General features: G+C 40.3%; 1 protein-coding gene across 1 annotated transcript in view; it reads right to left on the bottom strand.

The window, feature by feature from the left end:
* Nucleotides 1-4,055: 4,055 nt before the first annotated feature.
* Nucleotides 4,056-12,986, bottom strand: part of SH2D4B (SH2 domain containing 4B) — a 118,315-nt gene continuing 109,384 nt past the window's right edge. Inside the window, exons 7-8 of the mRNA XM_024106938.3 lie at nucleotides 9,738-9,958; nucleotides 4,056-6,032 (exon numbers count right to left, since the gene is read on the bottom strand). Coding sequence (XP_023962706.2) covers nucleotides 5,940-6,032; nucleotides 9,738-9,958 — 314 coding nt within the window. The 3' untranslated portion in view covers nucleotides 4,056-5,939. The remainder of the gene's footprint in view (nucleotides 6,033-9,737; nucleotides 9,959-12,986) is intronic.

The following is a 12,986-nucleotide window of genomic DNA, read 5'->3' as shown; positions in this document are numbered from 1 at the left end:
TTGCTCACTGGATGGGCAACTCCACAGGACTAGATGTGTCCATTCGTCCTTCCGCTCTGCCCTCAATGCCACTGAATGTTCCTTTCTCACATGCAGATCTGTGGAGTCTGGGAACGGGGGGGGAGGAGTAAATGCTGCCACAGAGGCAGCTAAAACCCTTGCATTCAGTAAGGGCAAGAGATCTGCAAACGGAGAGCTTCCACCATGCACAGATCAAAGGGACACGATCTGAGCTGAAACAGAGCCATCTCTTATGAAGCTGTTTCGCCACCATAGAGAAATTGTTTATAATCCATGTTTAATATATAATAACTAAACCTATAATACAAGGATGTAACCTTAATTTAAGACTACTGGAAGAACTTCAAAGAGAGCAAAACACCACCAGCAACTAGTTCCAGCCTAGTAGAAAATTTGCATTGGCACACGCCATAAGGTAAATACACAAACTGCAGGGGTAATCACTAGCACTAAACAAATATTTGTAGAGGTTTCAGAGTACTTGCACTGCAATAAATTAGCTACAGAAATCAATTATGCATCATTATCATCAAGCAATCTAAAATATACTCAAGGAACAAGGATCAGTCCAGGAAATACAAACCACAGCTCAAATGCAAATACCGCTTGCAATTGACAGCCCAGCTAGGGGCATATTAGTACTTCAGCTCACTAACATGAGTCTCTGGGAATCTTAAAGAAGAGACATAACAAAAACAAAATGTAAATCTTTAGAAACTTGTGAAAAAATAAGCTACCGCTTGTAAATGATGCAGAGATATATATATATATATACACACATCTCTACCCCAATATAACGCGACCCGATATAACATGAATTTGGATATAATGCGGTAAAGCAGTGCTCCGGAGGGCGGGGCTGCGCACTCTGGCAAATTAAAGCAAGTTCGATATAACGCAGTTTCACCTATAACGTGGTAAGATTTTTTGGCTCCCGAGGACAGCCTTATATCGAGGTAGAGGTGTATATATAAATAAGAGAGAAAGAAAATTTCTCCCAGAATGAGAAATACCACGTTTCACCTTAGAGCAAATTTGTGCTGTGGCTTTATAAAAACTGGAAGACAAGAATGTATGATGCATCTGACGAAGTGGACATTCACTCACGAAAGCTTATGCTCCAATACATCTGTTAGTCTTTAAAGTGCCACAGGACTCTCTGTTGCTTTTTAAAGAATTTATGAGTTAGACTTCAAACCACTGTGGTACACACAGGCATCATTATAAGATAACAATATAAATAGCCTTGTGTGTATTTAAAGCAAATTGTGAAAGACAAGGGGGATTGTGTGTACTCATGGGGGTGGATCCTCAGCCAGTGGAAATCTGGGTAGCTTCACTGTAGTCAATGGAGCTATCTTGATTCACACCAGTGGAGGTTCTGGTTCATACAGCTCAACAAAATCAGTTGAAATTATTGCAGTCTCACATGATCTCAATGGGCTCTGGGTCCAGCCCAGATTCAGTAAATATGAACACCATATATAGTCCATCTGTTTTACCAAAAATCTTTAGACACCTCTCTGAGGCAGGGATAGTCTTTTACTCAGTGTTTGTTCAGTACAATGCGGTCCTGATACTAAATGGGGTTTTGAGGTGCTTCTTTAATGCAAAGATTCAATAATTTTAAATACTCTTAAACTGTATATTAATTCCACTGCAATACCTAAAGCAGAGATAATACACTGGAAGTGAGCATCCAAATACATTAGGTGGGTTTCAAAATCATATCCCTGTAGTAGGGTTTGTTTGGGCTGTGTTTGCTTTTCCATACAAAAGCCAATGCCATTAAACTGACAAAATCTGTACACAGCCCTAGTATTGAGACAAAAATCAAAAATTACAGATGTAACAGGGATCCCAGAAAGCCAAGGTAATGAATGCATTGGAGATTCTGTCTAAAGAATATGCATAAATACTTGTGAACCTATAAAGTGCATTTTTATTGCTATGATAGGGATATAAAGGAAAGTCAGATTCATTTAAGAATGTAAATGTTTTCCTTATTATGAAGTTTGTGTCCCTATCAAAGTGGACTTACCATCAATTCCAGAGGCCAGAGTGACAGGAAATATTGACAGGAATCCTTAAAATGGAATTCCGCACATGCAGCTCCCTTGACTCAGCACTAGCTACCCCAGGAAAAATAAATCACAACCAAGATTTGTGGGTCACTGCTATAATATCATAAACCTGGACAAACAGGAAATCGAAACCACCACCACCTCAAAAGACTGTAGAGAAACGGACAGAACCAAACAACACTGAATGTAGAAGAAGCAAGGCAGGGCTTGGAATCTGAATGCAGATCCTGGCAAGAATCCGCAGCTTGGAATCTCTGTTGGGCTAAGCCAACATCTCCAGACTTTGGGAGTTTGAAATGCAGTTCTGAATGTTGTGGCTCAGACTCCACTTATATTTTAAGCATTATGATTTGGGGAAGAGAACAATCTTCGGAGTTTCCTCGAAGGATTTCAAAAATATAGTAATTTTTTTAAAAACAATGGGATAAACACATTTGTCTCATTGTTTTAATTCTCTCTTCATTTTCTAAATTGCTTTCCCCCTTTCTATGCCTCCCACTCACTAGTTACCTTTTCATAGTCCATTTGTTTTCTGGAAGGCAGCAACAAGCATTTGTTAGCTCAGAAAATGTCTCTACTCTTGTATTTCCCCCGCTACCCTCCAGTGTATTAGCAGCAGCTGCACATCTTTACCTAGGAAAGCTTCTGTTCTTTTTAATTTCTGTCTACTATGATGTCCTTTTGTTTTCTTTGAATTTTATCTTCAGTTAAGTGGCACTATATTTTATTTCCAATATTTCTGGTTATATATTGTAAAGTTTTACTAAGCAGTTCTCTCTGAGTTGGCTGGATGTTCTTCATTATTTCTGTGGGGCTCTGGAAAAAAAGCAATTCCTTTATTTGAGAATTCTGACATTTATTAACATAATAAAACTCTCAAGATGAAATTGCGGTTTTCCAGACAGTAATTTCATTTGCAGGAGAACTTACAAGGAATTTATTTTAAAGCCAGGTAAAACCTAAAATATGAGACATGCATGGAATGCAGACCCAAAAAAGTAGGAAATATATCATGAATTGAAAACTGTGTGGTTGTCTCATACACGTTAATTAGGACAGAACGGGTAAGCTAAAGATCCAAACTTTCAAGTTTTCTTGTCCTGTATTCAAAAATGTAGACAGTTCCTGGGAAATGTATCATTTAGAAAGGAATAATTATGTTATTGCCAACGTCTTATGAATATGAATTCTTTATACAGAACAAGGCTGCTTCAACTTTATGTACACAAACATTCCCATAATTGTAGATGCTGAATTCTACAGGGAGGTAAACCTCAAAAGAATCAGAAAACAATGTGTCCTACTTTAAGCATACATAATAACCTTTTATCTGAGGATCTGAAAATAGTTTACAAAAGAGAGGGAGTCCATATTATTATCCCCTTTTTCCAGGATGGTAAATTGAAGCTCAAAGACTCAGTGACTTGCAAGAGTTCCACTGTTGAGCTAATGGCCAAGTGCTGAAGACAACACAGATCTCTCGACTCCCAGTCACCCACTCAAACTGCTAGGTCACACTGCTTCCCAAGATATCAGCCGCAGAAAAGACTATCCTAATTTTCCAAACATATTTGGTCAAGAAATCTTAGCTGCATTCACATCAGAGTACCCTATGATGAGAATAGCTGATCCAGAAAGTGAACAATACACTAGTGAGCCCTGATTACAATTTAGACTGAACCCTAACTTCTTAGACAACCTTTTGTTATGAGGTTTTACAGAAACCAGGGCCAATGTGGCCAATGCAAATCACATAGAAACTGTCCAACTAAATTTCCCTCTGTGGAAAGCTAATAGAAATTCTTCTTCACAGGTCACAAACACAGATGGATTTAATCTCACAAAAAGCTAACATTAACAAAAGAAAAATATCCTATGTGATATTGCAAGACATGTCTGAATTTTCTGATTTCAACAAGGACTGGAAGAGGCAATAATGAGGAAAGCCACTGTCATTATGAAGAGCATTTATTATTTGTGTAACACCATAAGTGTACGTGATGCTTAACAAACGTGTAAAGACAAGGTCCCTTCCCCTGAAGATCAGTTTACGGTCTAATTCTGACAGATACAATACACAGGATACCTGTTCAAGGGCACAAGCAAATGGAGTCACCCTCTGAGGAGGAAGGGATTCAATAATAAGAAAAAGGTTTTAAGGGGATGTGGGAGAGTGGCACATATGAATTGTGAGGCTGTTCCAAGCATGAGAATATCATAAAGTAAGGCACAAAGCTGAAAGTGAGAGAGAAGCACAAAGGTTGGAGTTAAGAGAGTACTGGGAAGACTTTTAAGGAGCAGGCAGAGGAAATGAGATGTGAGATGTAGCTGTGGGCAAAGTCTCTCATTATTCAAAATGGGTCTTAAGTATCTGAAAAGGATGGAGAAACTACCCACTTATGGAGTCACATGGTCATTTCAGTTACATCCCTCCACTGAGAATGACTCAGATCAAATACATTATGCTGTATATTGTAAACAAACCTTCAGCATGGCCAGACAATTCTGAAATGATGCCCTCCTGGGGAAGGGAGGAATAGGATCTGAGGAACTGAAAGGGGAAACAACTGTATACCCCAGCTGAGTCCAACTGACAGCTCCTTGCAAAGGGGCCTGGGAGCAAACCAGAAGGCTAGTGAGAGTTCTTTAAAAATCTTCTAAATACTTCATAACTTGTCTAATGGAATGATCTCCAACTTATCAATCAAGTAAGTCTAAGTAGCTAGCCTATGTTACTCACTTCGGTATACCTGTTTCTTTAGATATGTTCTGATATTTAGTATGTGGCTGTAACAAATGCTTTAAGAACTCTCTGCCTTATATGTAAAGGTGAACAGGCATGATATCTAATAAATACGTCATGCCTTATACATGGATCTGTCTAACTCCCTTGCAAGCAGAACTGGTAAGGGAATGTCTGGAACTATAAAAAAGTAAAGCCAGGAAACTGCAAGATGCGGCTTGGGCATCACTGAAAGTAGAGAAATGTCAGGGATTGGCTAGAGTTTTGGGTGAGGATTCAGGTCACTTCATATTTTATCCAGAGTGATTTCCCCATCCTTAATTAATTCATTACTTCAAGTTTCAAAATTACATTCCCAACATAAAGTGATTTGTGAGTTGTAAATCTTGTAGGTTTTTTGTTTGTTTGTTTCCTGTTGGAAACAGTGATTAGCTACATGGTGCAGAATAATTGACCATCTTCTACAGAACAGGTGAAAGTCTTTCCAATGCTGCTGGACCAATAAAGTCTTTAATAGTGCACAGGATCTTGTGGGGACTGTCTGCTCTGAGGGAAATTTCACTTTATAGGCCTGAATTTGAAAGTAAACAATAATATATCACAAATTACATAGGTTTTTAAAGTCCATTTGCAAAACTGCAAGATTGACTGATGAGCTTGTCATTGGAAACTAGCAAACCTGATGTCAGAGGAAAGAACCTAATTCAACATATTAGTATTTCATACAACATCTTATGAATGTATACAGTAGTTCACCTTCCTCCTTAAAGTCATGTCAGTTAGCATTTTCAACCCTGGACATTAGTTGAAAAATTAAAATGACCTTGAGTGCCAATGCCAGTTGACCACATCTCTTAGAAGGACTACTGAGAATTGTTTTCACTTGTAGTCAGTCAGTATTCTCCCATCTTTAAACTCTTGGTAATATAAATAATTACCACAAATCAGGTATCAAATGGTTGCTTCTAGGACCTGTTAATGGTGGTAGTTTGTTGGCCAAACAGCTAGTAACTGAAAATTTGATAATTAACATACTATTTTAACTACCCTAGTAGTAGGGTTTTCATTCTAGTCCTAAAGACAGAAAACAGTCATTCAAATAAGGAACTGTAGTCAGGTGGATTCTTCCTCTGTCCACATGGTTCCAGTAGTAACTCCCCACCTGAGGATGTGATAATTTCTTCCTGAAAAGATAAAAGGACATTCACAGTATCATTCAAAGGTGCTTCAGCCTTCACCTGTCCCCTCAAGAAACAAAACCACAGCAAAAAAGAAGATCCTCACCCAATTCCAGTAAGGACCAAACCTTTGGTGAGATGAGAAACTGGCTGCTATTGCCCAACTACACATCTTAAAAATGATTATCTGCAATTCTAATAAGACACACAAATGTGCATCTCATCAAATGTACACTGGGATACCAGCAGCTCCTCTTCTCTCTCCAAGGTGTGGAGCTGCCAATACAAAAACCAGCTCCTTCTTCACCTCTGCTTTGTACAGGGCCTGATATTCCCTCTTCCACACAGTCAGTGGAAAGGATCATGCTAGTTCCACATCCTTCTTAGTGCTCTGCATAATCTATGCCACTCTCTGCACATGCACAGTTGATAACTGTATGCCCATATAAAAAGAATGGAATAAAAGACTAAACCATTTTCCATTGTTAGCATAGAGACTGTTATTCATTATTTAAACTGGCATGTTAGAATACAATAAAAATGGAGTGGGAAAATAAGAGTTACATAAATGAAGGGAATTCTGTTTTGTTATTCATTAAAAATGACTGAAACAATTTTAATGAGTCCATTAAAAATGACTTGGGGATTAGATAGGGGGCAAAACCATAGATCAGAACATCCCAAAGTTAGGAATGCAGCTGAATCCAAATTTAGATCTGAGTTATTGGGCTTGGATTTTCAAAGGTGTTCAGTTCTCAGTGAAACTCAATGGGAATTTGAGTACCTAACTCCTTTAGGCCCCATTGAAAATCCCAGTCTTGGTCCATGCCCAATCACTATGTTGGGTTGAAAATAAGTATGGAAATTTGCTATCCAAATAGAAACATTGTGGGAAAGTTATGAGCAAGCAGATACAGGGGTTTAGTAGGGAAAGCCACTCTCAACTTAATTATAATGTTTGCTGCTTTCAACGCTATATTTATATGCAAAAATAAACCCTAGTGGTTGTAAAAACTCATATAAACATTAGACTGGCTAGTGCCACATGGTCTTTTGTGGATGTAAAGTTGGGTAGTAGTTACCTGACCTGACAATCTCCCAACACCCACATTAACCAATGTCTCCAAATAAAGACCAGAATGAGGTAAAGAAGAGGAAAGAGGGTCAAGCTCTGTATTATTGTCATTTCCTAGCCCCTTTAGTTTTGGTGGCTGGCTCTGAATTCTTACAGCTTTTGCTGTGGTCTTTGGGATCACAGTAAACTTTGGGCTCTGAAGATAAATGGAATCCACCTACAGTTCATCTTAACCATGACAAAAGACCAGGAACCTTCCTGAAAGAGTTTAATCTAAAACAGAACTGGGGCAGGATCTGGAAGAGAGTAAGTTAATTTCCGTTGTGCTGCTTTCATGTCCTCTGGCATTGTGTAGCTGGCCATTAAAAGGTTGTGGAGGGCTTGAGAGTTCACTTCAGAGGTAAAGACAGCAGAAAAGTTTCATTGACAATGATATGGAAAACAGGAACTGACACTCGGGAGCAAACTGACCTGTTTTACATATGTCCACTAAGCCAGACAATTAAAAGAGAACTGGGTGGTCACTTTAGAAAAAAAGCAGCTTCTCTAATGAGACTGTCACAACCACACCTGTCGATTTTATCATCGGGGACGCTCTCCCCCCCACACGAAAATATTTTTTCCTTATTGTCTGGGCTTAATAGACATTTTGCTTCTGACAGGTGCCCTTGTTCTGTTTGCAGATGAATGGGGTGTCTTGTGTGGTTATTGTCTATGATGGGCAAGGAGAAAACAAGGGAAATACAGGAACTTTTGTCAGACTTGATTGCCCCCAAAAGAGGAGGAGACATCATGGCTGCCAGAACGCCTGCCTCAGGGACTGAGTTCCACCACAGTTTCAGCCTGCAGTGTTTAAGTGCTAGCTGTGCAACTGTAAAAAGTAATATTCCCAACCAGGAGTATCCTGAGAGTCCCTCTCTCCAATATACCGATCTAGATGATGCTTGTTTCTGTAGGAGGCAGTACAAAGAGATGCACTGACTTTGAAATGAAGGCTTCTTCAAATATATAAAATAAAATGGAGGTGTCTAGGTTCAGCTTTCCCCCTGCTTATCATGTGGGGTGTGTGTTCTATGTATAACGGGCTAGATCCACACATAGGCAGTACTGTGCCAACTTTATAACCCTCCCCCCCGTCCCTCTCTCCCACCACTCACACAAACTGAAGTTAGAACCAGCTTAGGGCTGCTCTACCTTGTGCCAGGGGATAATGGTCTTGAGGAGTTGTTCCTCTAGCCGGGATCACTGGACCACATTGCACTCTGGCCCCACCCCTCCTTGGAGGGGCAAATAGAGGTTGTGTGCCAGGCTCACATCTCTCCTATGCTAGTTAGATTCTCAGCTGCTGCATTAAGGCAGTTTTAAGACCCCTTCTTGTGCCATTTCTTGAGAGAGGCCAGGAATCTGTCCCAACCTATTTATGTAGAATATTACACTCTGCTCTGACTGCATGGTCTGTTTCTTACTTGCAATGTAAATTCCTTGAGGCAGGGACTGTCATGTTCTGCGGTGACCTCACTCGTGGGCCCGACTTCTCATCTCCATTAAACTGATATAAATCTAGTGAATTATTCCAGATTTACCCCAGTGTTACAGAGCAGAATTTCCCTCTGTTGTTCAGTATTATAAGTACTAACAAGAGGTTCACTGGGGGAACGAATAGAGTGTGCATAGGTGTGGAGAGAGCATGCAGAGGTGCTTCAAACTGAAGTTCATGGCACCTTAAGAAAGGCTTAGAGGAGAGGGAAGGGAAATTGGGAGCAGGAGAAGGGAAATTAGGGGAAGAAAAAGAAAGCTCCTTACACGTTGTCTGAGGAGAAATGGGATATGGAAATAGTTGTAGAGGAGAAAAAATCCACTGGAATGAGAGTGAAACAAAGAAGAGAAAAGAGGAGAGGGAACGATACGGGTGAGGAGAAAGAGAAAAACAGAAGAAAAATTGATGGAGAGACACACATGAGAAGGTAAAAATAACCTGTTCCATCAGAAATTGTGCTGCTTTTTAGTCACAGACTGGACCGTAAGAAGCACAACTTCCAAGAGAGCCAATTCCTGGCGATGTAGAGTTGTCAAAGGCTCATGGTAAACTATTCTGAGAAGAGGGATTTGGATAACATAAGAAATTAGCCTTAGTCCATTCCTAAAACTGAACCCAGACTATTCTTCAATTTGTTTGACCCTCACTCTCCTAATTGTGTGTGCTTTTGCATTTTGCGGCTCCAGGATCAGAGGCTACAGTGCTGAAATACCATCAAAAGCCCTTTTCTTGTAATATTTCCAATCCAATTTTGCAGACCAAAGAAGCTCAGAAAAACTGTTAACTCTGTCAGTCCCTATTAGTGCATCTTTTGGTCCTTCAAAGCAGGCACTGCATACAAAGTTGGTTAGAAAGGGACACAAATGGATACTGAAGATTTTGAAAGTGGAAAAAAAATCCACTGGTTCACTTCAGCAGAGAAACAAAACTCCAGGTGTATGAAGTTTAATTTGTATATTCTGACTAGAGCCACTGTACAGTAGTTTAGCGTTTCACTATGGTCATTTCCACTTTCTAGGTTGGTTTCAAATTACATGGTTCCTCTTTAATTTATTCATCTGCTGAGTTCAGTGATTGATCTTTCCACAATAAGTGATACCTTGTGAAAATCAATAAGATCCGTGAGTGTCGCATGCCGGTTGGGATCCACGCCCAAGAAGCTGTAGAAATCCCCCGAAGCATCCACCAAAAAGTGTTTGAACCCGCTCTGTTGGCGATAAGACAAGGCATAGCCCCAGATTTTCTCACTGACCCGCACCAGGAATGCTCCTTCAGACTTGTTCATTAGCAGCTCTTCTGCCTCCTGGCGGCTAATAATACCTGCCAAGAAGAAAGAGGCCAGAGTCATCACATAATGGGCCCTGAAGAACGTAGTAATTAAAATGAAATAGACATGTATTAAAGGGTGGAGGTGAAGCTGAAATGTGCAAGGCCTCTCAAGTGTTCAAGCACTTACAATGGAATGTGATTGTGGTAGGAGGTTACAGCTCAGGGGACTCAGTAATTATTACCTGTCTTTGATGGAATTCTGCATGCTTAATTTGTTACTTATGTGATTATTAATAATTATTTCCACTTGTTTTACCACATCCCCACTGTCCTCACAGTTTTCCTAAAGATGTGCACAAAATACAACTCATCGAGAAATGAATTAAATAGAAAAGGTCATTTAGTCTCTGGATTCAGTATCTACATTCTAAGCCACTGAAAGAAAGGAGGTATCAGAACAGATAGAGCACTGGAATGTCCAGGGTTGCAGTTTCTGTATCATGGGTACTCAGGGGCTATCGGCAATTATAATTATACTTTTCATCAGGTAATACAGTATCTCTGATCTGATCATCTCAAAATGTTTTGAGGTTAATAATTAAGGCAATCTTCAATCTAGCAGAGAAAGGTATAACGCAATCCAGTGGCTGGAAGTTGAAGCTATTTCCAGTCTGGAAATAAGGCGTAAATTTTTAACAGTGAGAGTAATTAACCATTGGAACAATTTACCTAAGGTCATGCTGGATTGTCCACCACTGCCCATTTTTAAATCAAGATGGGAGGTTCTTCTAAAAAATCTGCTTTAGAAATTATTTGGGGGAATTTCTGTGGCCTGTGTTATATAGGAGGTCAGACTGGATGATCACAATGGCCCCTTCTTGTCCTGGAATCTCTGACTGTATAAAACACCACTTCCAGACTCCTGAAGGGTTGCAATGCCCTTCAGGAGACAGGGAGAAAGATTGTGTCCCAAGAGATACTATCTCCCTGGGGCTGCTTGGTATACAGGAGGGTTACATGCTGCACCATTCAATAGTATTATGCAGACTGCTCTCCTTTGTGGGCTGGCTCATTCCAAAGGCCAATATGGAGGGGAATGAGGTTATATCTTTGTCTCCCCCCCTCCTCCTCCATTATTGAGCAATTGGCTCACAGCTAGTAGAAGTCTCTTTGCTAGCTAATGACCACTAACTTATTCAGAAGATTCAAGAAAGATCAAGGCCTGGATTTTCAAAGCCACTTGGGGGATCAGATTAATGTTAATGGAAAATAAGTGTCCAAATCTCCCTGGTAGCTTTGAAAATCTCACCCCCAATGGGGAAGTTCTGGAAATATTTAGTTTCTTTTAGTTTAGAAAGTCCTCAACTTTCTTTAGAGGACAAGGGCCATATGTTATCTCAATCAGGGACTCTAAACTGACATCGCTGAGAGTTCTGAATGTAGACAGAGAGTAATATAGAACCCTAACATACCCAATGAAAGGTACAGTCAGAAATGTCCACATAACTGGGCTATGCTCTGTTGTAATAACTGGGCCTACAAATTTACTCTAATTGTGATCTTAACTATGAAAAGTTGAATGAAAGCTCATAACGTATCATAATAACCTATAATAAATGTTGATGGGAAAAGGTGCAAAAAGGAGACAGAAAAACTGAGTTAGTCCAATCAAAATGGACTGCTGATATAACTCAAAGACTGTGTTAAGATCATGCCTGGTAAACAAAACGAGTGTGGGATCAGAAATCAATGAACCAAAATTGATGTGTTGGCAATCAGGCCTAAGTGATGCACAAAATAATGAAGGGATGGGCTATTCCACCCATCACTTCCTTTGAGGTACCTCAAAGAGAGACTTTTTTGGGAAAATCTAATGGAGTGTGATATTGACTGACTGAAAAGTGAGAGAAGGGGAAAAAGCGAGCTTCACCATCATGACTTCCAGCCCTACCGTCTCCTGGGACTTTAGACCTTCTTAATCCTAATCCTGAAAGATTTTCTGACTAGAGAGAGGCAGATAAATGACATTGATGCCTCCACCAGCTTTGGCTAGATCCCAAATGCCACCTGGGATATGAGACTTTGTCCCCACACTTCACCCCAGGCATCCTTTTCCTTCCCTGCCTTATTTCTTCTCTTTCCGATCTCTCTTCTTTTTCCTTCTGTCTTACAAGTCTGTCTTAGCAGGTCAAGACTGCATATTTTGCAACACTGCTTGAGCTTGGGATCAGAGACAGCAACTAAATGAAATGCCCTAAACTGCCTGATGGTGGCATGAATTTGCCAGGTCTCAGAGTGGCTAATAAGACCAAGTGCCATGCCTGTCTGTTTTCCAGCAGTGAGGTTGCAAGTAAGAGTCAACACCAGAGACAGAAGCTGCATTTTTTATCTTTGCTGTTATTTTCTTTCCCCTTTTGTGTACATATGTCTGCTTTTGTCTTCTAGGAAACAGGATCAGATTTTAACAACTCCAGCCCATCTCTACTAACTTCTTCTCTTTTTTTTTTAAATCAATTCTGTATAAGCACATGACAAAAGTAGTAATTTAACGTACGTGGATCATGCAACTCTCTTCTTTGCGTATAATATTCTAAACTTGCTCTAATCAACGTATGATAAATCTATCAAATTATAGTCTATAGCTATGGCTACATTATGAGCTATGGGCATGATGCCAACTCATGTAGACATACTTGTGCTAATTTTCATCAACCTAGTAATGTACTTGGGGTAGAACAGAGAGTAGCAGCACAGGCCAGCCATGCCGAATACATGACCACAGGATTCAGCCACGTTTTTACCTGGCAGAGCTAACCCATGCTGCCACTTTTGGCACACTATTGTAAGGACCAAGGAGTAGGCAGTTAAGTCTAGTGGTCAAAGCCTGAGTCGGGATTCCAGCCAAGAGTTGAAACCCAAGTCAGGAATCATGCCAAGGGTCAAGTTTGAGTCAGGGGTGGGGTGGAGGAGCAGGGATCTGGAGCAAGGCAGGAAAGCGGGAACCTGGCGTAGAGAGGATCTGGGATAAGGAGGGTAGGAACAAGCTGGAAGGCAGGAAGACAAAGCACAGAATTCAGGG

The sequence above is a fragment of the Chrysemys picta genome, chromosome 7, assembly GCF_011386835.1.
Source record: "Chrysemys picta bellii isolate R12L10 chromosome 7, ASM1138683v2, whole genome shotgun sequence".
Lineage (NCBI taxonomy): Eukaryota > Metazoa > Chordata > Testudines > Emydidae > Chrysemys > Chrysemys picta.
The sequence above is the reverse complement of the archived record's forward strand: the minus strand, read 5'-3'. Positions and strand labels throughout refer to the sequence as shown.